The sequence below is a fragment of the Microdochium trichocladiopsis genome (assembly GCF_020744255.1).
Source record: "Microdochium trichocladiopsis strain MPI-CAGE-CH-0230 chromosome Unknown B0I36scaffold_6, whole genome shotgun sequence".
Lineage (NCBI taxonomy): Eukaryota > Fungi > Ascomycota > Sordariomycetes > Xylariales > Microdochiaceae > Microdochium > Microdochium trichocladiopsis.
The window spans coordinates 400,746-425,367 of record NW_025763549.1 but is presented as its reverse complement, the minus strand read 5'-3'; the positions used below and the strand labels follow the sequence as shown (position 1 = coordinate 425,367).

The following is a 24,622-nucleotide window of genomic DNA, read 5'->3' as shown; positions in this document are numbered from 1 at the left end:
TTTCCGCCAAGGACACTGTGCGGCTCGCCAGCGGCACACGCCAACCACGATTCAACTCTAGGCTCTTTCTTGTGCCGACATCATCCGGCATTCATTCCGCCGAGGCCATTGGTCTATGGCATTACTCGCTGCAGGTCGCTCATCCAAGTTGAACCACATCTAAGAGTGTTCGGAGCCGGCACTGGTGGCTGTGCCAGCCCTCTGAGGCTGTCCTCCGCTGAAAGAAGAGATCGAAGGGATGCAGTGGTCATTGACCTCTGAAACTATTGGTCCGGCTTGACTGGTCGATCTCGTGGTGCAAGTCTTGTCTTCGGATGTCCGTCGAGTACTCTCAAGAGCTAACCGATGACTCAGGCGCCTTCCCTGACTGGGTGTCGTTCGCGAGTGACGACGCGCAGACTCGGTGGGAATTGCGGAACATGCCGAGAACATGCTTCTCTGGGCAAAAACATAATACTACCACACCGGTCTGCAGCTCACTGTGGCCTGTCGCCCGATCATTCTGCTCGTGCATTCACTTGACAAGAGGAGGCTCTCAATGCCTGCATTCGAATGCACAGGACACCAACAGAAGAGCTGAGCACTTTGACAATCCATATCGACAGGCTCAAAAAAGAACGACTGTTGGCTCAGCGGCATCTCCGCGGAGCCACTCATATTCATAAAAAGGTCAAATACCCCAAACCTTGACTCACAAAATCGGAAAAACTTCCGTAGCGGTTGAGCCACCTTCCAGCGGGCATCGCCACGACCAAAGGTTACAGGCGCCCTTCTGTGCAAGCCATTTTCTTGAATCAAGTTTAGCATCCACGCTAATCTAGGTGAGAAGCCTTCAGTTAGCTGCACACGAATCCATGCCAAGCATGCACCTTGTCGCCAAGTGAATCTTCAGCCTTAGCTCCCGCTTCATCGGCCTCGTCCAAGCAACGGTTTTGACCGGAGAGATCGCCGAAATGACGTCATCTCATGTCCGAGCAGCAATGCATTGCAGCGACTCTTGACTGGGGGTAACTCCAGGCAGAGAGAACACTGATGTCTGGACTGAAACACAATGCTGGCGACTGACTAAGCCTTGTTCAAGGTCCGAAAGGTGACAGAACACGTCATGGATTCAACGGAGGATCTCGGAACCCTAGTGGCTGGTGTCCGTCGTGTTCCCCATGCCTTCGTAGCAGAGCGGTTGTGGAGGGTCAGTTGTTATGTGCATGTGTCAGACCTGATCGACTCGCGGAGCAAGCCGTTCGCCCACCCGGCCGAATATCTTAACTCGGTTGTTTGAACCAGCCTGGAGAGGTCAATTCTTGCCGAAGCGCGAGGCATCATTCAAGACAATGCTTTGCTACTCATACCTTGCGGCACGATGTCAGGCAAATCTTCGACAATACGAAGAAACGGCGAAACTGACCTGACGAGCATCCGATATCAAAAATTAGCCTCAGACCTGTGTCGGCGAGGGGGGGCAGTATTTCTTTGGGTTCGAAGCGAAATGGTTGGCAAAACAAATGGAATGAAATGACAGGATTTCTAGCTCACTAGCACACGCCCATTCACCACACTTCATGTCGCAACCACAACCGAGTGGAACCCTCCCGAAATCATTGTGGACCTGATCGGGCCGGCCTCGGGACCAGCTGTGACTGCTGCCGATGCGCGCAAACCCCTGTTCAATGCCACCTGGACACCCCTTGGGCAGTCAGACCGCTGCCGGAACAAAAGACCCACAGCGCGTCTGATAAAGGAGAAGCCGAGGTTCACGCCAGATCGGTCACAGTCCACCGCCACAACATCCAGGTACACAAACATGGGATACGACAATCGGGAGGATATCGCCATGGCAGCGGCCACGGGCGCAGTGGCCGCCGAGAGACAGGCCGACGACATTGCATACTTTCGGCAGATCCCCTGGTGCGCGGCAATCCTGGACGACCCTGCATTCACGCATGCCCTCACACCATCGCGCACGGCCAAGGGCGGAGTCGGGGACATCTACATGGCCGAGACCATGGCGACCAAGGACACGATACCACGCTGGGTGACCATGTTCACACGGCGGCAGCTCCCAGCGGACAAGAGCGAGCCAGGCATGATCGTGCAGACACGGACGCTGCTCCAGCTCGGGGACAAGGTTGCTGGGTGGCCCGGCGTGGCGCACGGAGGGCTGACGAGCCTGCTGCTTGACGAGTGCTGCGCGACGCTGCTACGGCTGCGGCGGTTTGTGGACCGGGATCCGGCGCTGCTGCCCGCGGGGAGCGTGACGGTCGCGCTCAACGTGTCGCTCAACGGCAAGGTGCCGGCACCGGGAGTGCTGCTGGTGACGGTGACACTGCGGGAAGTGCAGGGCCGCAAGTACTTTGTCGACGGCGAGATCACGGCCAACGGGCACAGCACGGTGCTGGGAAGCGCCACGGCGGTGTTTGTCGCGCTCAAGCCTGGCGTCAGCGCCAAGATGTGAGGCTGACGGGCGTAAAAGGAAGCGTTAGCGCAACGATGAGTGGCGGGTTAAGACATTGTCATACGCGTTCTGACGAGCGTGTGACGGCCTGGCGCTTGGGATGGATGGTGGGGCAGGGCGGCTGTTGGTGTTGGGCTGGCAGGTTGACAGCGGCGATCGATCGCCCGCCTCGATTAGCGCACCCACCTGCCAGCAGTGAATCGGATCGCAGGGCCAGCACATGGGATGAGATGCAGTGGTGCAGCAATGCAGGGTCGGCCACATGCAGGCAGGGTGCTGACCTCGGCAGCAAACAATCGAGGGTCGCAGGCGGGAGAGGCGGGGTCGAGGTGCCTGAAGCTGCCTCAAAGGCTGCTCGGCGCCAGGGCGTTATAAGCAGGACAGACGTCAGCACAACCAACTGAGACACCCCGTTGGGCCACGCCCTTGTCAGCCTCCCAAGGTTCGCTTCTTCCAGCTCAGCTGTACGACCAACTCGCACGGCACCCTCGATCCGACCGTCGGAAGCCAGTCCCTTTTGCTTTGACCATGTCCGCACCGTCTGCCTTTCTCGTCTGCTTCTCTTCTCCTCTCTTTGTCGTCTCTTCTGCCACAGCCAACATCTTCTCCATCTTCAAGCCCCATCGCTGAACGCCATGTACGCCGGTGCCGCCTTTGTCGTCGGGCCCAGGAGCCACTTCTTTGCCTCTCTCGTGTACCAGTTGGCATCCGCCAGGGCAAGCACGTGCGCATATGCCGCCTCTCTCGTGCCTGCTCGGGCTGCTTCAAGTCTGCGTGCCGATCCGCATTCGAACGTGAAAGAGAGACGGCAAAATTATCCAGGCTAACACTCCTGCTCAGATATGGCGAGCCGTTGGACCGATCCCCTTCTGCGCTCTTCAAATTGATCTAGACCGGCGAGCTGAACAGCCATCCAGAGAGCACCTGGAAACGATCTTTTGTGCTCGACGTCGAGGTGGGCATCTCGGAGAAAGAACTGGTGGTTGCACCCGAGAGGATGGGGCCAAGGCTTTGAGACACACCAGAAAGTCTACTTGTGGGCGCTGTCACCAAAGTGAACTGCCGCGCAATTCTACCAGCACAAGCATCAGACTTTGTCTGCAGAGACCACCGTTGTCAGGCGAACCTTGCCCTACCCATACAGCTCTTGGCAAATGCCGGTATGGTGGTCCAAAGTGCAACGTCTGTCAACCACGCTCCACACGTTAAAGCCTCGTTGTTGTTGGTTGAGAAGCACCAACTCACTAACAACAGCCTTGGCGGTGGCACAGCTTCTTTGATCCCGTTCCTTGCCAACACGGGCGCTGCTTGTTTCGTCGTCGCTCCCGGCCTGCTGCTGTGGATATAAAGACCCCGGCAGCTGCAATCACGATGAGACTCTCGAAGGAACCCATACCCGTCCCAAGAAAGCAACACGAAACCTCCCAATCTATCACCACCTCAGTTCCCCCATCAAGATGGTCCAACCTTGGTCCTCGCGCAGAGCTCGCTGGGCCGCCCTGGTGGCGGTGAACCTCGGCATGACAGCCTCTACCATGGGCCTTGCGGTTTTCGTGTTCAGAGACTTCGAGCCCTTGGTGCCTCGCCTCCTCAGGTACTGGCGCACGCAGAGCGCCGACGAAAGCATCTGGGACTCCCCGGAACGCGACCTCTTGGCCATGACGTACAGCATTGTCGCTCTGCTCTTCGCTGTCGGCACGTTGAATCTCTACCTCGGCGCGATGGGCACCTTCATCATGGCACGGATCGGCAAAGACCAACAGGCGGGACGGCAGCACAAGTGGGCAGGCTCAGAGAGGGGCCATGTCAGATGGCTTCGTGCGCTGCGGCACGTCGCCTATTCCGCGGGGCTCGGTGCATGCGCTGCAATCGCCGTGCTTAGCCACGCGATGATGAACTTGCTTCGATGGCCGGATCGACACGTGGTGCTGGCGGAGGAGGAGAGAGACAAGTGGTGGCACATGTTCTTGGCCGCGTTTTGTGTCAGTGTGGTCGACTTTGTTGTCCTGGGCTGGTGTGGATGGCTCGTCAAGGTTGCGCTGCATACGGGTCAGAGTACCTGGGGGTTCTTTAGGGCAATAGGCAAGTACGGTGCCACCTCTCCCGGAAATCCATGAACATGGTCGGGGACGGCGTCATGTATCATTGTTACATAGTCGAATCGTCTAGGGGAAATGCGCTGCAGGACGCTGTCGTCATCTTTACATACAATCAATTGCTTCTGAACATCTTTGAAGTTGTGTTACAGCGTGATCTGAAGCTTCCCGCGGAATACTAGACTTCGTACCTCATTACTAGGTATCCAACCCCCTTCAGCGACTCCCCGAGCCATCAATCAACGTCTCCCACGCGCGAGCCTCCAAGGTGTCGCGGCACGGGGTCTCCAGAACCGCATAGCGAGCCACCATCAAATGGGCGCGCTCGGCATGCTGTTCATGACACTTCCTCATCCGCCGGAGAAGATGCGATTTGCACACTATTCCGTTCCGGTTCCCGGCCTGAAAGCTGGCCATCGGGCCACCCACTGAGCTTGCAGATGCTCAAGCCCGCGCTCAAGATCCCCACTGCGCCCACAGCCGCGTCCCCTGTGAACCAGAACCCAGTTGCCAGCTTCAAGTCCTTCTTGACCGCCGCGGTCTCGAGAGGCGTGAGCTCCCCGCAGTAACCCAGCAGAGCGTCTTGGAAGTCGTGCCTGGCTGGGTCTGCCAGGATATAGTAGGACAACAGGACCATGTACGTGATTGAGGAGGCGAGGGCAGAGGAGAGGAGAAGACGGGCGAGGTGTCTTTGGGTGTTGTGCGGGCTGAACACGCCTCTGTAGACTTTCCTTTCTGGCTGAGATGATGCCGACAATTGTGCGTGTTGACTCTGCAGATTAGCTTTTGCGCCGCTCGCGAGGCTTGCTGTGCATGATCGAGGAAGGAGAGCGAGTGTTGACGCCGCGGAGAGGAGGAGGAAGTTGATGACAGCGAGGATGCGGAGGCCGAGAAGCCCGCTCAGGGTCAGTGTGGTCTTGTCACCACCACTGCGAATGGCTGTGGATAGAGGCACGGCAAGGTTCGTCATGAGGAAGTAGGTGCCAAAGAGCGCAAAGGCGGCCATCGTGAGGCATGCCGGCGTGGCCGTGAAGAGCTAGAGCTGGGCGAGTCGGTGAAGCTTGGCCATGGTTGCAGTTGCCGCGAGTTCGTGATTGATGTTCGGTTGTACTTGCTGGATGCTGGGCAGCGGAGCTGCAATGGAGGCGGTCGTCGTGACGAGGAAGGCGCGGCGCGAAGCTCAAATGCTTCAGCGTCGGGGGAACATTGTTCAGATTTGGCCACGTCACTTTTGCACAAATCTTCGGTGCCTTTCATGTGAACATTCTCTGGACAATCAATATTCACGAGTGGATGCCCTGTCTGTGTTGACGTCAATCGGATGCACAGTACAAATTTGCCAACAGACTACAACACACACTTGCCACAAGAGCCAGTTGCTTCGGGCTGGCCACAGTCGTGTTGGCCGAGCTGAACCAGGGGCGTTAGCTCGACCGGCATTGTGAGCTTCCGCCGCGGTTGAGAGCAAGAAGCGACCATCACACGACTGCACTTCACACGGAGGGTAATTCCATACCCTCAAGTCTAATGGAGCTCATGGTATATTGCTCTCTCTTTTGGTCGTCACCGGCACGCGCACGGCTCACACAGCTCCCATCCTTACTGCCCGCCCAATGCTCCAGCAGTGCCCACGATGCCCCTCACATCCTCCTCGTCGAGCTCGATGCCAAAGTACTTCTTGAGAATATCCAGTCTGTCGACGTCGCTCTCAATCTTCCGCTCGAGCACAGTCTCACCGTTTCGGCGCCACTTGAACAGGTCGCCCCAGAGCATGAGATTGCCGTCAATCTTGCCCTCCTGCACAGCCTTTGTACTCGCCCGCCCTGGGAACCGCCCCTCGTCTCCATCACGCCCAGGGCCAACCTCCAGGTCCGTCGTGAACCGCACACACAACACCTTGTGCGTGAAAAAGGTATTCTTGTTGAACGCGGGAAACATGTTGCACACGACGATATCTTCGAGCAGGAACTCGGTGTCGACAAACATGTACTGAGTGATCCACTTGTCCTCGTCGTCCTTCTCGGCTTCGTAGTCATACTTGATCTGGTACACCCAACCCAGATTGTGCCCCCTGGCACGACTCAAGCCTTGAGAGATGGGCGCTCGGACAACTCTCATCCTAGCAGGTGGGATATGCTCATGCGTCGGTCCAGCGCCTTCTTCTGCAAATTCAAAGTCCGGCAGGGGCAGGGGCGCAATCGCCACGTTGCCCCCGAACGCCACGTCCACGAGATACCGCACCCCGCTGATGGTCACAATGTTGACACAGTGACTGAACCCAGAGTATCGCTTTTCCGTGGGAGACCAAACGCGCGCGCCGGCAAGGTACACGTCAAAGCCGAGGCTCAGCAGGACTGTGTGGAAAAACGAGTTGACCTCCATGCAATATCCTCCACGCCCACCGCCGATGGGGACAGCACTATTGTCCCTGTCACCGTTCTGTGTGGGCGGTCTGGGCACGGCGGGCGACGCAGCCCCGACAATCTTCTTGTACAGGTGGCTCGGCCGCGGGTCCACGATCTTGTGCCACGAGTAGTGCTGCGTCAGGTTCTCGAACGGCACCCGCACGACCTGGTGCTTCATCAGGAGGCTGAGGTACGCGAGGTCGTCCGCCTTGTCAGAGAGTCCATTCGTGCTGCCGCCATTGGTCTCGGTAGAAAGCGAAAAGCGCCGCCTCTCGGCAGGCAGGCAGATCAGATCAAAGTACTGCTCGAGCTGCTGACGTGAGTACGTCGGGCGGCCTGCTGCTTCTGCTGGCGAGCTCTGCACTGTCATGGTGTCGACGCTCTCAATCTGGCAGCGAGCTTTCTACGACCAGATTATTCTCCTGAAGGACGTCTAACAATCGCCGCAGCAGGAAAAGGAGGAGTTTCGACAAGGGAAAGGTGCGCTCTTTGACAGCACGCCAAGTCCTACACATACCCGAGCGGTGCTGTCGATTTAGAGTGGTGGAGTCATCGAGCGGAGCTATCCGTGGCTCGGGCCGAGGACGAGGACCACGTCCGGGCCGTGCACATTACCAATCCCGGCATACCACGACGAGGGCAAGCACAATGGTATCTTTCGAGTAGCAAACTATGTCCAAAACGAAGAGGCTTGACGTGGAGGGGAAGAAAAAAAAAAGCAAACTCCGAGAACGCCATGCCATGCATATTCGCCGTGCAATCTACACACCCTGCACCGCTGACAGCTTGCTCTCGCACACAGGACACCCACGCTCTATCCGGTCCCGCAGCAGCCTCGTCCGCGTCACCTTGCTCCCAATGTATCTCCCGCCTCTCGAGCGGTCGCTCCCGCTACTGCCCACCATGCCCGGGTCGATCGGCTCGCCCGGATGCAGGTCCTCCAGCAGATGTGTCACGTGATAGACGTGCCCACAGGCAAAGCCGACCAGGGTCTCGGTCTCCCACTCGGTAAATGCCGCCTTGCAACTCGCACACTCGCCTCGAGTGTCACGCGGCGCTTTCTCGTCGTCGCCTCCCTCCGCGCCGCCATCGCGCGATTCGAATTTGATGCCCTTGCGCTGGCCGTTGCGGAGCTGCGTCTGCGCAGCCGCGACCTCGGACCGCAGCACACGCGCCACGCCGGAAGAGATGCTGTACTGGATCTCGTGCTCCTTCATGATGTGCTTGAGCCCCTCCCGGAGGCCTGGAATCTCAAGACCCTCAGGGATGCGCCGCACGAGCCTGATGGGGTTAATGGCTGTGCCCACCTCTTCCAGGAGGCCCCGGATGAAGCGCGGCTTGTCCATGCTGTAGTTTAGGAGATCCTCCCAGAGGTCCGGGTCGTCTTGCTCCTTGGCGAAGGCGATCGCCTGTGACACGTCGCCGAGGCGGTCGATGATCAGGTAGAGCGCACGCTTCACTTGACCCGTCTTGGAATAGAGATACACGAGCTCGGGGATGTAGTTGGCGTTCTCGCACTCCTGCACGGCCGCCTCAAACTTATACGAGGTCGAGACCCTCAGAAAGTCCATGAGCAGATCCCGATCCTTGAAGAGCACAAAGATGCGCACCACCAGATCGGCAAAGTCGTCGACGAGGGACATGGACTCGTCCAGGGGCTGCTCGCGGTGCTGCTGCCAGAGGCCTCGGAAGTAAAAGTACAGGTAGGCATTGAGGTGCTTCTGCTCCAACTGGCGCACCACGACAAGAGGTGGAATCAGCCCGCGCTGCGCCTCATCCACCAGCAGCGTGATGGCCTCAGACGTTGCCTCGTCCAGGTCGGGCACCGACATGCGGCTCAGTTTGCCATCGGGCACTCGCAAGCCAATGAAGCTGGCAACGTCGTCCGTCACAGAATCCGCCAGGTGGTAGTCGCGAATGAGCCGCATCGACGAATCGGCGTCGTGCAGCTTGATGTAGCAGCGGAGCGCCTTCTTGTAGCGTGCACTGGCCTCGTGCAGCTTTGCCAGGCTCTCCATCACTATCCGCCAGTCGCGGCCCTTCTCACCGCCCTCGACGCTGTCTTCTCTGACATCGCGATACTGCAGCTGGTTCTCAAGGGCAGTTGTGACCACTGCGATATCGAAGAGACGGAAATCCCAGCGGTCCAGCAGCTCCTTCAGCCGGAGCTTGTCCTGCTGGACATAGTGGCCCAGCACAACCTCGTACACGGCCCCCGGGATCGGCGGGTGTATCGGCTCCGTGGGCATGTAGTTGACAATCTCGTCAAACTTCTTTGCTCCTGCAAACGTGTAGATCCACTTCTCCCACTGCACCGCGGTGTCGACGACCTTTGCCGTGATCTCTGCCGCCTTTGCCCACTCCTTTTGGTTGATGAGCTCCTGGATCCAGAGGTCACCAATGCTGCGCTTCTCCTTCTCAGCCGCGACGGCGTACTTTCGTTCTTGGGTGTCTGCAACTGTGGATGCGTCATCAAAGGAGTCCTCTGTCGACACGCGACCCCGGCCAGGAGACGCCGCCGGGATCAGGTCGGCCAGATTCTCTGGTGGCGATGCCATGATCTCGGGGTGTTCATCCAGCAGCTCCCAGGCGTCCTGCCACTGGTGGTGCTCTAGCAGCCAGCCAAGATGGTCGCCGAGGTCGCGCTTCGTGGCAAGAATACAGTCGTATGGACTGTGGATGAAGATCTTGGCACCCGGCTTGGCAAGACTCGGATGTACTGCCTGCGTGGGAGGGCGCGCTGCACCGCGCAGACTGCCCGCTACGCTGGGGATCTTCGTCGCCGACGACGCGTCATTAGAATCCTTGCTCTTTATGCTGGCGCCAGAGCTGAATAGCGCCCTCGGGTTGATGGCAGCGCTGAGCATCTCCGTACCGAACCCGGTCATGGCCTCGAGCATGCCGCGAGACGCCACGACCGATGCAGCTTTGTTGGCAGGCAGAACGCCCAAGTGGTAGTCATTGGACGAGAGGCGCTCCAGGCGGCTGACGGTCAGGCTGTCCTTGTCGACTTCTGCCTGAGATGTGAGGTCGATCAACCGCAACTCGGGCGGCAGCGCGTTCTGACGGTGCCGAATGCCCCCAGCGGGCTCGCTCCTACCCGAGGCCGTGGATCCGGTTGACTTGTGTCCTTTCGGCGCGACGGCTTGGCCTTCCGATTCGTCTTCCTCTGCTTTGCAGTACGCAAGTACCAGAAGCAGATTCTGCGTATAAAGCGAGATGCCCGAGATGATGCAGTCCATGCGTAGTCTGGTGGTGCCACGTTAGTAAAATGCTTAAAAGGCACCGGATGCCGACACTCACAGTTTGACGATCTCGGCACGACCAGGCGTGCGCTCTCCAGCATGCTTGCCCACCCCGGGACCCCCGGGATGCACGTGGATGATCCAAATGGTTCCGCCCCAGCCCACCAGCAGTCTCTCGATCTTCTTGTCGCTCTTGAGCACGGTGGTCTTGAGGCTCGTCGCGGCCGCCGAGGCAGCGGCAGCAGCCGGACCGTCTGTACTGCTGTCTCCGTCATCGTCAGGAGCGACCGACTGCTCGTCAATCCACTCTGCGCGACCTTTCCAGGAACTTGCCATCTCGTCCCATTCCTCCGTCTGCGGTCTATCGATATGTCCAATGCGCTTCCACGCGTCTTCCACATCGGCGCTATCGAGATGCAACTTGGAGCGCATGATCTTGATGCCGTGCTCGTTGATCCAGGCAACATACTTGCCCGATAACGACCACTTGATGGTACTGATCGTGCCTTCGCCAGAGTGTAACACAGTGTCTTTGCCAGACGCGCCGCCCAGACCCATGCTCCCAAGCCAACCGGAGGCTGCGGCAGCTGCGCCGCCAGTGGTGGTCGACGAGCTTCTTCCCGGCGGCGCGCCCACGGTCAAAATGAGGCTACCGGCTGTGCCTCCGGAGAGATAGGTCTTGTCGTTCTTGTAGTCCGGCGACAGCGCGACTGATTGCACAGGGCGGGCAAAATTGCGTAACGAGACGTCCTTCATGTCCACCAAGTTCTGGACGCAGACGTTGCCATCCATGGACGATGTTCCGATGTAGATCTGGTTCCACGGCACATTTGGCACCTGAGGCGGCTCGCGGCCTCTGCCATGACGAGACGGCGACGCGTGCGCTTGCCTGGCGGCTGGAGTGTCCAGGTTCTCCGAGACAACCTGGGTAAGAGCATCTGGCTTTAATGTTGATGGCAGGGCCGGTGGCGGGTATGGCGAGATCGAGAGGCTGGTCACAGTCGCCGAATGCGCGTGATAAACTCGTAGCGAATTAAACGTCGGCAGTTGAAAGACGTGCTGTAAGGTCGAGGGCGTTAGCAAGTTTGTCGCAAGGCGGGTTCTTTGACTGCACTAACAATATTGCCGTCGTGAGTGCCTGCAATCATCTTGTCGCCCGCGACAAGGAACGAGCTTGTGGCGTCGCCATTCCTATACACGGCGCTCAAGTGCGGAGTCAGCCTGGCGTATTTGAGCTTCGGCTCGTCGTCTTCGTCTTCGTCGTCGTCATCGTCCTCGTCGTCCTCCTCTTCCTCCTCATCATCTTCCTCTCCGTCGTCGTCGTCGTCATCGTCGTCGTCCTCCTCATCATCTTCTTCCTCCTCGTCTTCCTCCCCTTCTTCTGATACCTTCTTCGTATCACTGTTCTCCTTTGGCTCAGGTTCCTTTGGAGCCTCTGCCTTGGGATCGGCAGCAATCACCCCATCCTCGCCTGTCTGAGCAGTAGGGTCGCCCTGTTGGGCCTCTCGGTCTGTCATGGTTGGTGCGACAGAGTAAATGGCATCGCGACGATGAAGCGATGTCGAAAAGGAGCGTAAAGTGCGCGGAAGGCCAAGGCGGGCGTCTGGGTCCGCTCAGACAGCTCCTGGTCACGATATCCCGGAGGTGGAGGAGAAGCTACCGAGGCCGGGCTACTCGCTGAAGCTCTACGTCACAATGCTGGAGAGCTCTGTGCGGCACTCTCCCAGGTAGGTCAGGCACCAGCTGCGCGCCCCACCCACCCTCCGTGAACCACCACCAGGGAAGTGTACGTACCTTGCGGTACACAGCCGTGAGGCAGGCCCCACCACGTTCACTTGCGGCAGGCGCGTCCGCTGTGATTGAGCAAAGGCGCGTGTGAGGGCATATCGTCGCCTGCTGTAAAGCATAGGTATCTAGATTCAAACACAACCCGGGAAGTCAATGCACATACTTGTCGACTGCTCACTGCCCGCTTGACATTATCGAATGCGTTGCAGCGGTCGTACCACAGGGAGCCTGTAAAGCCATTTCACCACAGACTGAGCTGGGCCCACCTTTGACAAGAAGGACTGCGACTTCGACAAACAGCCGAATACAGCCCATCTAGCCTGCAAATGGCGTCTGGTCGACAGAGATGGCTTCGGTGACGTCTCTGGGCCTGCACCAACCCACGGCCCTGGCCTATGCTGTTGCTGAGCAGCTCCTGCCGGAAAATCCATCCGCCAAGGACTACACGTGGGAGATTGAGGTGGACCATGCCGCTGGCATCGAAGATGAGCTCCTCACTACAAAGGACACCGTCATCTGGTCTCGGGGCTGCGTGTTCCGCAAGAGCTTTGGCTTCAAGCTCGAGAAGGAAGCCATCACGCAGGCACTACTGGCCCATTTCCCCGATGGAGAGTCTCCCGATGGCCAGCAGCTCCTCGCTCGGGCCCTGGTCGTGTTCCTCAGCACCCAGGCACACATCTACTTTCTAGACGGCACCAGCCATGTTGTCCATATGCCGTTCGAGGTCGAGTCTGCCTGTGCCGCGCCTCGTGGCGTCATCGTACAGAGGAAGATTCGGGCAGAGAGCGGGCTCGCCGCCAGTCTAAAGTTCCCCAAGGTCCCTCCAAACTCGTTCATCACCAACCCGATATCGCCCAACTCGGTGCGCTCATCACAGCCGGTCGCTTTCTCGACAGAAGGCCTGGGCAGACCGAAAGCCCTGCCGCTACGTCTCCAGCAGGATTTGCAGGATATCTGGGAAGTACCGACGGACAAGCCGGACTCGCATTGGCCACGACTGGTCGTCTTGTCTGACCCGCTGCTGGAGCTCGGGCTCGTGGTCGCTCAGCAGGATAAATCGGCAGCCGCAAAGAAGACTCGCCGAGCTTCTGGCGGCCGAAGTCCCAACTTCCTCGATCCTGCCGAGGAGATCTTACATATTGGGCAGATTGGGCAACCCGGAAACCCCTTGCGCGATTCGTCCTCGCCCTTGACCCTCGCAGTAACCGCCAACCGCGAGACCAGCACCTACACCGTCTGGCGGTTCGCCGCCATACGTACCACCGACCCTTTCACCGGTGCTACAAAGACGTCCAGGAGGAAGTCAGATCGTCGTCGGAGCTCAATGCAGCCCGGTCTGCCAAGCGGCGCGACGACGCCAGTCCCGGCCAGCTACAAGGACGCCGTCGCCCAAGCTCCTCTGCCCGTCAAGCGGTCCAGAAAGAGCGAGAAGGTTGAGCGAGCAGACAAAGCCCTGGAGACACTCGAGACTTCCTTGGGGCTAGAGAAGGAGGGTGTGACCCGGCGCACGTCACGAAGGGTCAGTTCGATGCTGGCCAGAGCAGATCTCTCGGCGTCGCAAGACCGCGCTGGCTTCACCGAGCAGCCACAATTGGCGAACCCCGCGGGTGGACGACGAGATACCTCCCGTGGGAGCCAGCGTAACCGCACCAGTGCGGTCAGCTTTAATGTGGGCGCCACCTATCCGCCGGCCAGCCATGCGACGTTCCTCGACGCTCCAGTCGACAACTTGCTCGATGAGTTGCGTGCTGGCGGCGATTTCGAGGGCTTCCACAGCATGGGCCTCGACGATCACGACTTTGACGGTCTATCGCAAGAAGTCCTCTTTACCAAGATCCACAGCTTCCCCATTGACAACTCCAATGTGCGGTACTCGCTGTCCAAGCAGCCGGCGCGGACTCAGTGCAAAGTCTTTTTCCTAGCTAGCCCGGAGTCGGTGGCCGACGACAAAGGCCGACGGCAGTTGCTCGTCGGGATCCAGGACCCCATGGAGAAGAGACTCCAGCTTTTGACGCTGCACCTTCAGACGACAAATGCAGCAACTAAGTCTGACAGCAGCAACACCGTCATCTCGTTTGGGCAACTAAGAAAGGCACAAAACGTCATTGACTCGTGCAAGCTTGTCGATGGGGACATCGCAACCATCCTGGTCCTGTCCCAAGGCGAGGGAGGACGCCGAGAGCTGAGCCTTCAGGCGCCGTGGAGCAGGCTGACATCAATCTCTCTGCCTCGCAAGCTCGCTCTCGCGGATCTGCGTGGTCTAAGCTACGGTGGCAGCCTTGTCACGCACGATGTAGGGACAAGGCGTGCAGTCACCCCCGTCATCGGTGAGATAGCAAGAGTCAGCCACCCGCGGTTAAAAGGAAGAGTAGATGTGCTTGACATCAGCACACAGCAATTCCACCAGATCCAGATCCAGCTGCGGCCAGCTTCCATGCATATCGACCGGCTCCTGGTGACCTTGTCGCACGCCACACGCTCGTTCATGGGAGACAATATACTTGCCGCATGGTGGGACATCCTTGTGTGGGTCAGAGCCCAAGACGACGAAGTTGCCGACGCTGAGTGGTCGGCCTTTGTGGTGCTGATCTTTGTTCTGTATCTCGCCCCTGGCTACCAATCTGGCTCGCAAGCTGGCGACTCAAGGTCATCCCCGAGGAGGCGATCGAGAGGCTTTTTGCGGTCGAGCAGTGGTGCTCAGGTAGACCTCAATGACTGGTACACGATGAACACGCTCGAGACGCCAAGCACGGTCACCCAGCCCGCGTGGGCCAACAACGCAGCCTGGCAGTGGACAGTGGAGGAGGACAATGAGTCTCAGACGACATTTCATCCGCCTCCGGTTATGGCTGAGACCACGCCGCTCGCGTCCCCTCTACAAGAGCTCCAGCTCGCCCAAAGGTTTGTCGCGTCCGAAGCAGGCATTGCCGCGTGTGGTCTCGAAGGCTACCTGCCCACCTCGCGTGGCCACGACGAAGCGAGCCAGAAGAGAGTCGCCCAAGACGCGTTCATGGCATTGCATTTACATCTCGAAGAACAGAAACTGAGCTCGGCGGTGCCACACGGTGCAGACTGGCCAGCAGACGGGCTCAAGGCGGTCCTGCTGATAGTGGCTCGTTGGCTCGGCTGGGAGCATTGGGTCGCCTCGTACGAACTGGAACTGCCGCTTGAGTGGGTTGAACACCGCCAAGGAGCCACCCTTGTGACGACGCTGTTGGAAGTCCCGGCGCCTCTCCACTGGAGCGCTCTCGAGTGGATCACCATGAACCTTGTGCAGCACAGCGATGCGAAGTATCTGCTTCCAGCCATCGCAAGTCGGTTGCCTGAGTCTGTCGTTCACCACCTGAGGCTCTTTGAGAGGTTCTTTTCTATTCTCCAAGCCACCGCCGTATCACCTACGCAGCTGGTAGAAGCTCTGAGCGAGGCAGGGTTTAATGCTACCGCTTTGGAGTCATTACCGGATCCGGTCCTGGTGCCGCTGGCGGATGCCCTCGCTCGCTGCCAGACAAGTCCACCTGCGGTATGGTCAAGAAAGCTGCTACAGCTTGTTGACAGGGGCGACATTGGATCTGCGTTTTCTACGACCGTCAGCGCGGGCCACCGCTCTACAAACATCCGGGTAAGCAAGGTTTCCAGTCTGTTCCCTCCCTGCACACAGCTTTACTGACACGCTTCGCAGCTGCCCAACCACAACGCCGCTTGGGACTTCAATTCACTTTGCCAAAACGTCATGGAGCTCAACGAGTCCCCACTGGACGATATCGCCGAGGCCGAGAAACAAGCCGTGATCCGACTCCTCTTCAAGGATGACAGACGCCTAGAAGAGATCCGCGACATGCTCAACACTTCAAAGCCAAGAGTCATCCGCCTGGACCCCCAGCCAGGATGGACTGAGACTGTCTATCTCGAAAAGCAAAAGGAGGTCGTCACGAGGCTCGCCACAAATACATTGTCCATCCCCGCGGGACGAGGACTGATGAACTACGGCCTTCGCTTTCCTCTGCTCACACAAAAGTTCCACATACACGGGTTCGTGCTGAACAGCACCGTCAAGCCTACCAACACCACAGTAGGTGTCGACAAATCCCTGTTCACCGAGGACAAGATTGCGTGGGCGTTTTTCCACTCGGGTGTCGCCGGTGGGCTTGCCATCTCTCGCGACGCCAAGGGGATCGACACGTCGTGGATCCTGTACAACAAACCTGGCAACGACCTGAACAACAGACATGCCGGTTTCCTCCTAGCCTTGGGCCTGAACGGCCACCTCAAAGGCATGGCCAAGTGGGTGGCCTTCAAGTATCTCACTCCCAAGCACACGATGACATCGATCGGCCTCCTTCTCGGCCTCGCGGCATCTTATATGGGTACCATGGACTCTCTGATCACCCGGTTGCTGTCCGTCCACGTCACTCGGATGCTGCCCAGGGGCGCGGCGGAGCTGAATTTATCCCCCTTGACCCAGACGACTGGCATCATGGGTATTGGCTTGCTCTACTGCGACTCACAGCATCGCCGCATGAGCGAGATCATGATGTCTGAGATTGAGCATATCGAGACGGACGACGACGAGGAGCCTCTGCGTGGTGAGAGCTACCGCCTTGCGGCCGGCTTTGCGCTCGGCTTCATCAACCTCGGCCGCGGGTCGGATCTCAAAGGCCTGCATGACATGCGCGTCACCGAGAAGCTGCTCGGGCTGGCTTCGAGCTCCAAGAAGATTGAGCATGTCCACATACTGGACCGCTCAGTCGCGGCGGCCGTGGTCGCCGTTGCGCTCATGTACATGAAGACGGAGGACCATATAGTCGCTCGCAAGGTCGACATACCCGACGCCGCGCTCCAGTTTGAATACATCCGACCCGACATCCTGCTGCTGCGGACCGTGGCCAAGCACCTCATCTTGTGGTCCAAGATTGAGCCCAGCCACGAGTGGATCCGCGCAAGCCTACCACCGCGAGACCAGTCCAGAGTCGGTGCTACATCTCAGCCCCTGGACGATCCTGCACAGGGACGGCTCGACTCGACACACCTGCCCTTTTTGACAATCTTGGCCGGTCTCTGCTTCGCGATCGCACTCCGGCATGCAGGCACTGGTAGCACCCGGGCTCGCGATGTGCTGCTCCTGTACCTGCAGAAGTTTTACAGCTTCTGCCGCAAGTCGAACCCAAAGGCGAGCTTCGACGAGAAATGCGTGCAATGCAGCGCTCGCATGTGTCTCGACCTGCTCGCCCTGTCCTGTGCCACAGTCATGGCAGGCACGTGCGACCTCAAGACGCTGCGCGTCCTGCGTTCCCTGCACGCCCGCAACGATGCCGACACGACGTATGGGTCCCATCTCGCCACGCACATGGCTATCGGGGTCCTCTCGCTCGGCTGCGGCACCCAGACTTTCAACACGTCCAACTTGGCAATCGCCTCGCTGCTGGTGGCGTTCTACCCCGTCTTGCCCGATTCGGTTCAGGATAACAAGAGCCATCTGCAAGCATTCCGCCACTTCTGGGTTCTGGCAACCGATGCGAGGTGTCTCGTGATCAAGGACGTCGCCACGAACCTGCCCGTCAGTGTTCCGCTTGCGCTGCGTCTTTCCGGCAGCGAGGAAGAGGAAGTTCACGTGACGCCTTGCCTGCTGCCCCCAGTCTCGGAAGTAATTGGTCTGCGCACAACCTCGCCCGAGTTCTGGAACGTCAACCTCGACTTCGGCGCAAACCCAGAGCTGAGAAATGCCTTCAAGGCCAACCAATCTTTGCACCTGCGGCGGAAGCCGGTAAGCGACAGCCCCTTTGCGGCGACGATGCTTGCTTTGGGCCGGGACAGCCGGGCGGGCGCCTCGGCAGCAGAGGACAGCGCCGCGCAGCCGCTGGAGTGGCTGTTTGAGTCGACACCGACGCTGCGTAACCTCACGCATGCGGAGCGCAGCATCGCTCTCGATCGTGGAGTCGGTGGACCTGACGTGGGCAATGGCGCACTGAGTGTCGTCGACACACGGCTGGCACTAGAAAATATCCTGCAGACTGTCGACAGAGACGGGCTGCTTGGGCTCAAGGGGCTGTTTGAGTGGGCGGACTGGCGCTCACGGAATGCCCTGCTGGTAAAGCAGGACGCGAGTAGGAATGGTGACAAGCACGGAGCTGCCCCAGAGGAGATCACTTGGCAGGGCGAGGGCTGGCTCAGGCAGAGCATTGTGGAGGGGCTCAAGGGCGCTATTTGGCTGGCAGGGAGGGAGTCGTGATGCGACTGTCTTTATCCTGTGTAGGGTTTTGAGATGTTCAACAATGAGAAATGATAGTCTGATTTTTATGCTGGACCGCGTGGTTGGGAGATCAGTGCCCGCGCCATCCACTGAACCTCATAATCAATTGCACCCAGCTCTCGTGCCGTGGACTGCCATTCAGGCTACTCGAATCATGAGCACGAACCATTCTTGCAAGTAGTTGGTGAGCCGTGCGTTGCACTTCCGGACAGCAAGCGCGCTATAGGATCCCTCCAAACTCAGAGCGTATGCCTAGCGGGCAACGGTGTCTGATTCCCACTAGGCTCCAAATCAATCCATATTATTCGTTGACCGCCCGTGATCGTCGCTTCGCTTCGATAAAGTCGTGAACGCCGAGAATGGTTGGCTCCTGGCGAAGTGCGTTGTATCTATCAAGACTGCCAATATCAGTATTTTGGAGGCATGTGATTCCGTTGTGAAGGCTCGTTGCCACGGCACACACGATGTCCAGGAGCGCCGGGTCTTCGATATCTGTTGGTGTTCAGAAACTTGTCCGGTGACTGCGTAGGCCCATGAGCAGAACACTCATAGGTGAGTCGTTCCTGGTGGGTGACGGTCCGGGCCTCGGCGAACGACGCTGAGGACTCGGTCACTGGCGGAAAGTCACCTTGATTCACCTCCGACTGTAGACGGCACTGTTGTTCCTGGGTCGGTTGGCGACGACCTCGGATTCCCTCCGGTATCCTCTGCCCATGACTCGGAGGAGGTTGTGGGATGTTGGTGTGCACGCATCATCTCCCGTATACAATGGTGTGGCCGCTGCGATCCCACTGTGAGCCCTGCCATCGCCATCGCCATCATCTCCGAACCCGAGCACGTCCTCGTCGACACCACGGCCGCACCCGCGTTGGCTCCTGCCAGCTTGTGCTAGCGAGAACAAGTCCGCGTACTTCTCCAGCCGTCTCAGCTCTCCTGGCTCCTCGGCCAAGAGGTCCACTACAGTCATGGTCGGAATGGCTGGCACAGTTCTGTCGTGGTTCTTGTTCCCGCTGCTGCTGCTGCTGCTGCTTCTGACGCCCTTTTCCTTGCCATTGTCCTTTTCCACGTGGCGGCGTCGTCGTGGTCGTGGTCGTCCATCATCGCAGACGTCATGGAGCGACTGGCCTTGCTTCTGCCAGACATGGCTGCACAACATAATGCCCTGAATGCTGAACGGCACTGCCTCTAGACCCAGCTGAAGCCGGATGTTGTTGTGTGCAAGTAAAGTGTAGGGTGCAAGAGCACGTTTTGGCAGACAGACGTCTGCGCAGTTGAGCGCTGCCTTCCTCGTGCGTTTGCTCAGAAACGCGCCTTCCCTGCCCCTCTTCTCAAACGCTCACACCACGACACCCTTCGAGTCACAGGCCAAGGCTGCCCAGGTAATCTGTCATCAAGCAATCTGTCTCGATCCATTTGCCATTTGGAAGCTAGTACTCTACAACATGAAATGTGCCATTGCTCCCCCGTCGCCTGGTCTGTACAAAAAAATTGGTCAATCCTGAACGCCACGCTACATGCTGGTCTTTTCTTTCCCTCCTCTAGATCTACGCCTCCCACCCCTTCAGCGGTCCTTCATCAGTCCAGACCAGCATATGCGCTCATCTGTGCCAACACATGTGCCCACTTGGGATTCTTCAGACTCTGAAATGCACCCAGTACGCTCTCTCTGGTCGGCAGCACAGCCGGCGGTGTCGAGAACGGGTCATTGGGGTCTCTCGCCTTGTCGCCTAGTCTCCGCAGTGTAGAGATACCACAGCTGATAATGTACAGCACGTCCGTGTCTTCGCGCGGTTGTGAACGCGCATTGCCCCGAACGATCGCCGGCTCGGCCTGGGCGCAAAGTGTCCTGATCATGCGATACAGGTTCTGGGCGAAGCCCTCGCCCGAGGATAGCCATGACCGCGTGACGCCCGACTCGTAGCCCGGCGCGAGCTGCGCAAGAATATCAGCTGCAAGCAGTCCCTGCATCAGCAGGGGCTTCCTGGCCTCAATCAGGCTCGGCAGAGACGCCGGGCGGTTCTCCTTGTTCTGCTCTGGAATCGGCGAGATGGCGAGCGCAAATGTGCGTGTAAGCAGCTCGTTCGGCGTGGAAGAAGTAGAGTCGGCGGCGAAGATGTTCTTGAAGTGCGTCCTATTGGGCTCGTCCCGCGCCAGGAGCTTGGCAAGGGCATCCACCGCATGGGGCAGGTATTGGTGGACGGACGGCTCAAATGAAGCAAAGACCAGCTTACCATCCGCCAGGATGGGCGCGGGAGAAGGAGCAAACGCAAGCAGTACCTGCAACAGGCACGATGCCTGATCGCGGTTGGCGAGCTCAATGTAGCCAGCAATATTGGACAGCAGGATGATGATGTCCTTCATGAAGTCGAGGCAGTTGGTCGGCCCCTGGAGCATGTTTTCGTGTGTGCCGAGGGTCCTCATGACGCTGCAGAGGAACTTGATGACGCTCTCATCGGCGAGCACAGGCTGGTTCATCTCAAAGAACGAGAGATTGCGCAGGATGGTCGTCACGGCAATGAGTCTGTCTGCTGCACGCTCGAGGTGGTAATCCGCATCGCCAAACACCGTCACTTTGCGCAACGACAAGGTCTCCGCCCGGCAGTCCCTTACGACGTCCTCGTATGACTTGAGGTCAATCTCGTCCGACACGGGCTCCAGCTGCTCCACCAGGGTGTCCACCTGGTCCTCTGCGCACTCGACCAGTGTCTCGACCAGGTCGTCGCAGTACTTGAGGTCGATGATGAAGTGCTGGGCGCCCTCGGAAGCCCGGGTGACCGACACGAGGGTGTCAAGCGCGAGGCGGACTTCTCCGTGGATGCCGCATTGCAGGCTCTTTGTGAGTGCGTGAAGGTCAATCATGCCGAGATCATGCGGCATTGGCATGTCTGGCCTCCAGCGCTCGATATCAGCGCCCAGGTTGGCCACAGAGTCGAGATCGAGCCCGCCATAGTTCTTGACGTCGATCTCTCGAGAACAGGGCTGGTACTCGTCAGGGTGTGCGGCAAAGGGCCCCGGGAACGGCAGGGTGGCGGCACCATTGGTTACCGCCATGTCCTGTGGCGGGTGCGTCGCTGACATCGAGCCCGCTTTCGTGGAACCAGCGGGCGAGGCCATGGGGAAGTCGCCACCCATGGTGCCATGGTCTATACTTCGCGACATGCTGTTTCTGTTATGCACGGGTGTGCCGACAGGTTGCTGTGGCCCGCCTTGAGGATGTTGCGGCGAGTTAAAGCCATTCACATTGGGTTGCTGCATGCCCTGCGCCATCGGCTTCACGGGCGTCTGGACTGGTGGCTGGTGCATCTGATGTTGCTGCTGCTGTGGTGGCTGGCCCGGGGCCATCTGCTGGGTCGGTGACATCTGGCCCAACCGCTGCTGTTGTTGGTGTTGTTGCTGCTGCTGTGGTTGTCCTACCTGCCCAGGCTGACCTGGCGGGCCCTGCATACCTTGCTGTTTTGCCTGGTTCTGCTTCTGTGTTTGCGACCAAGCCTCCTCGAACTTGAGCAGGTTCTTCTCGTAAATAACCTTGACATGCGACGGCGCGGACGGGACCTGCTGAGGGTTGAAGCCGACCGAGGCCGCGACCTGCGCCCACATGTTGCGGGCGGTGATGGCCTGGTATCCGCCGAATTTGGAGACATTCTGGAATAGTTGTAGGAGGTGTAGCGGACGGCCCTCGATCGATGGGTTCGTGTCCAAGGGCAGCTGCTTTTGCGCCATGAATTGCGTAAGGCTTTTCAAGAAACCATCGGGGCTCGCGCCTCTAGGCATCTGAGCTGGCTGCTGCTGCGGCCTCATGGCAGCTGGAGGCATCTGCCCATTAGCCATGGGCATGCCCTGCTTGGGCATCATGCCTCTGCCCTGATTCATGTTCTGCGCCTGCATCTGTGCAGCCATTTGCATGTTGCCTTGCTGTTGCATCTGCTGCTGGAGGCGCATCTGGTACATCATGCGCTGTTGCTGGTCCATGACGCCACCTCGCCCCTGCGCCTGCGCCTGCATCTGCTGCATCTGCTGCATCTGTTGCATTTGCTGCATCTGCTGTGGCGTCATTTGCTGGGGGTTGAACATTTGCTGTGGATGCATCTGTGGCTGCATTTGCTGGCCCATCTGCTGCATCTGCTGCGGCATCATCTGCTGGCCCATCATGTTCTGTGCTGAGGGCGGCCTTGCCGGGGACGGCGATGGCGCAAAGTTTGGGTTGAAGCCCTGCTGCATGTTCTGCGCCTGCATAAACGAGTTGGGCTGTGGTGTTCCGCCGTGCTCTGATGGGACGGGGGACGTCTGCGGCGCAAACTGCTGTTGCGCAGGCGAGAACGAGTGCGGCGAGGCCGTGTTGACGCGCTGCGGCACGCTCCCTGGGCGGATCTGGTTGCCAGCCATGACGGGAGATGGCGACGCGTTGGCCGAGCCATTGGCCTGCAGGTGTGAGTACTGTTGCGCCTGGCCCGGCATGTTGCCAGCCGGGAAGCCCTGAGGGAACTGCGCCTGCGACGGCGTGTCGGCGCGCGACGTCGGGAGCATGTTTGGGTTCTGTCGCGGCGAGGCGCCGACGCTCTCTTCCCTCGGCCGGGGTCGCTTCGAGGGGATGACGGGGTTTGTTTGATAGACGGGGTTCTGGAACGAGGGCGAGGCGTTGCCCATACGGCCGTTCTGCATGGCGGCGGCCATCTGTTGGGGGTTGGCGAATTGGCCTGGGGACGCGGCGGCGGGATTGAACTGGGCCGGGTTGGCCATGAAGGCGGAAGCGTCCATCATGCCGGCGGCGGCGACGGCATTCGGGTCGTTCATGTTGTGGGGGAAGCCGGAGGCATTGTGGTTTTGGGCGGCCGTGGCCTCGTTCATCCAGGAGTTCATGACTGGTGGATGCGCGAAGGGGAACCCATCGGGCTGTTGGGCGCGACGTCAGTGGCAGCACGAGATAGCGACGATCGCGGGGAGATGGGCCGAAGGGGTCTTGGGATGGCCAGAGTCGGGGCGGCGAGGTGTCGCGATGAGAAGGTCGCGTCGCGGCTCGAGATGGGGGTTAAGCGATCGGGGGTTGAGTGGGAAAAGCAGGCACGCAAGCAGCAAGCAGAAGATTGGGGCGGGTACGTGCGAGCGAGGCTTGGGGGTGCCTGCTGGCTCGCTGGCTGGCTCGTCTCGTCCCAGCGCGACAAAGTGGGTCCCTCTTCTCTCTTGCGCTTGTGCAGCGAGCGCAGGCGTGGGTTGCTCAGCACAACTGCCAGCGAGCGCAAATTGTGACACGGCACAACTGCTCCTGGGGGATGCGGTGGGGGGGCAAGAGGCTGGACCGGGCAGGACAGGTCGCACGCACAACAGAGGTCGCCGGATCGTCACAGGCAGGTCCAGAGACTGTTTGCCGTCCTCTATGGCTAGTTGTTCCCGGTCGTCGTAGCGAATGGGGACGGACAGCGCCGGTCCTCTCGGGGGGCCGTCTCGCGTAGCCGGGAGCAGGCTGGGTGCCAGGAAGGATGGAACGCGTCCGCGCGGGCTTGGGAGGGCGGCAGCGGCAGCGGAGGTGGCAAACCGGCGGCCGGCCGGGTGTGCAGCAGCGCAGCAAAACAGCCACGAGATTTGACAGATGGAAAGACTGGTCTTACCTAAGTGAACGTGTGCGTGCGACTCTGGGCGTGTGTGCGCGTGTGCGTGCGTGCGTGCGTCCGCGGTGGTCTGGCTGGCTGGCTGGCTGGGGCAATTCCAACAACTCAGATCAGACGCGCGCATGACGGGGAGGCAGATGTGGTTTTGCTTGCCCTTGCCTGCCTGCGTCGCCAGCCACTCCGCAAGCCGTCGCATCACCCACGAGTAATGTGACCCGACGCGCTGAGCTAGACTGTTTTCGTCCGCACTGTGTTTTGCGTGGGCGCAATCTCACGCCGCGAATCTGGGGGCCTACCCGGGACTGATCCACACAGAGAGAACCTGAAGAGCGCTCGACTCCCGGTCCTGGTGGCACTGCACGAGGAAAACCAAGTGTTTTGTGCTCCAAAATGTCTGCTCAGGATGATTGGAAAGGGGTGTCATTCCTCGCTCCGTTCCCGTCCCGGGAGAAAGACATTGTGACAAGGCTGTGGGTTGCAGGCCTGGGGGATCCGTAGGTGCAGGAGAGCTGTAGGAGCTCATTGGTGTGTGGTTGGGGATGCCTGCGTCCGCTCAAGGGCCGCCAGTCCAGTCAAGATTGATGTTCAGCGCTTGTGTCGCTTGCTCGTGCTCATGATTCTGGCGAATGCGACAGGGCCTTCTTCGTCGCCCATGCTTTCCTGGGCCATGGGTTGTTGTGCCTGGCCTGCATCGCTTCTGATGAGCACATCTCGAGGGTTTGGCGTGCGCTGGTCGTGCCTCTGTCTCGTTGTGATCCGCCCTTTCAGAAACGCTAAGCAGGGTGA

At 59.2% G+C, this 24,622-nt stretch overlaps 8 protein-coding genes across 8 annotated transcripts; 3 read left to right on the top strand and 5 right to left on the bottom strand.

Moving 5' to 3' along the window:
• Positions 1-1,801: 1,801 nt before the first annotated feature.
• Positions 1,802-2,452, top strand: B0I36DRAFT_363498 (HotDog domain-containing protein; the record flags this gene model as incomplete). The annotated part of the gene is made up of 1 exon (XM_046158815.1): positions 1,802-2,452. The coding sequence occupies one exon, from the start codon at positions 1,802-1,804 to the stop codon at positions 2,450-2,452; it is 651 nt and encodes a 216-aa protein (XP_046011172.1).
• A 1,095-nt stretch (positions 2,453-3,547) lies between these two features.
• On the top strand, positions 3,548-4,816 carry B0I36DRAFT_126851 (uncharacterized protein). Its single transcript, XM_046148136.1, has one exon. It carries the CDS (start codon positions 3,910-3,912, stop codon positions 4,567-4,569), a length of 660 nt encoding a protein of 219 aa, XP_046011171.1. The 5' UTR covers positions 3,548-3,909; the 3' UTR covers positions 4,570-4,816.
• Positions 4,817-4,885: 69 nt separating this feature from the next.
• Positions 4,886-5,554, bottom strand: B0I36DRAFT_363496 (uncharacterized protein; the record flags this gene model as incomplete). Its single annotated transcript, XM_046158814.1, has 1 exon — positions 4,886-5,554. The coding sequence occupies one exon, from the start codon at positions 5,552-5,554 to the stop codon at positions 4,886-4,888; it is 669 nt and encodes a 222-aa protein (XP_046011170.1).
• Positions 5,555-6,071: 517 nt separating this feature from the next.
• On the bottom strand, positions 6,072-7,482 carry B0I36DRAFT_324714 (uncharacterized protein). Its single transcript, XM_046154147.1, has one exon. It carries the CDS (start codon positions 7,321-7,323, stop codon positions 6,148-6,150), a length of 1,176 nt encoding a protein of 391 aa, XP_046011169.1. The 5' UTR covers positions 7,324-7,482; the 3' UTR covers positions 6,072-6,147.
• Positions 7,483-7,589: 107 nt separating this feature from the next.
• Positions 7,590-11,858, bottom strand: B0I36DRAFT_384524 (uncharacterized protein). Its single transcript, XM_046161008.1, has 3 exons — positions 11,317-11,858; positions 10,257-11,257; positions 7,590-10,202 (listed from the first exon to the last, which is right to left on the bottom strand). The coding sequence occupies exons 1-3, from the start codon at positions 11,713-11,715 to the stop codon at positions 7,715-7,717; spliced, it is 3,888 nt and encodes a 1,295-aa protein (XP_046011168.1). The 5' UTR covers positions 11,716-11,858; the 3' UTR covers positions 7,590-7,714.
• A 474-nt stretch (positions 11,859-12,332) lies between these two features.
• On the top strand, positions 12,333-18,212 carry B0I36DRAFT_244623 (uncharacterized protein; the record flags this gene model as incomplete). Its single annotated transcript, XM_046150073.1, has 2 exons — positions 12,333-15,605; positions 15,666-18,212. The coding sequence occupies 2 exons, from the start codon at positions 12,333-12,335 to the stop codon at positions 18,210-18,212; spliced, it is 5,820 nt and encodes a 1,939-aa protein (XP_046011167.1).
• Positions 18,213-18,540: 328 nt separating this feature from the next.
• On the bottom strand, positions 18,541-19,461 carry B0I36DRAFT_126831 (uncharacterized protein). The gene has a single exon (XM_046148135.1). It carries the CDS (start codon positions 19,387-19,389, stop codon positions 18,868-18,870), a length of 522 nt encoding a protein of 173 aa, XP_046011166.1. The 5' UTR covers positions 19,390-19,461; the 3' UTR covers positions 18,541-18,867.
• A 154-nt stretch (positions 19,462-19,615) lies between these two features.
• On the bottom strand, positions 19,616-23,270 carry B0I36DRAFT_324709 (uncharacterized protein). Its single transcript, XM_046154146.1, has one exon. The coding sequence runs from the start codon at positions 23,088-23,090 to the stop codon at positions 19,809-19,811; it is 3,282 nt and encodes a 1,093-aa protein (XP_046011165.1). The 5' UTR covers positions 23,091-23,270; the 3' UTR covers positions 19,616-19,808.
• Between the last annotated feature and the right edge of the window lie 1,352 nt (positions 23,271-24,622).

Excerpts from the sequence above, each read along its gene's own strand:
- B0I36DRAFT_126851 (XM_046148136.1), top strand. The coding sequence starts at position 3,910 with ATGGTCCAACCTTGGTCCTCGCGCAGAGCTCGCTGGGCCGCCCTGGTG.
- B0I36DRAFT_324714 (XM_046154147.1), bottom strand. The coding sequence starts at position 7,323 with ATGACAGTGCAGAGCTCGCCAGCAGAAGCAGCAGGCCGCCCGACGTAC.
- B0I36DRAFT_324709 (XM_046154146.1), bottom strand. The coding sequence starts at position 23,090 with ATGAACTCCTGGATGAACGAGGCCACGGCCGCCCAAAACCACAATGCC.
- B0I36DRAFT_384524 (XM_046161008.1), bottom strand. The coding sequence starts at position 11,715 with ATGACAGACCGAGAGGCCCAACAGGGCGACCCTACTGCTCAGACAGGC. Across the intron at positions 11,258-11,316 it reads GCACTCACGACGGCAATATT|CACGTCTTTCAACTGCCGAC; the intron begins GTTAGTGCAGTC and ends TCGACCTTACAG. Across the intron at positions 10,203-10,256 it reads CGTGCCGAGATCGTCAAACT|ACTACGCATGGACTGCATCA; the intron begins GTGAGTGTCGGC and ends TGGCACCACCAG.
- B0I36DRAFT_126831 (XM_046148135.1), bottom strand. The coding sequence starts at position 19,389 with ATGTTGTGCAGCCATGTCTGGCAGAAGCAAGGCCAGTCGCTCCATGAC.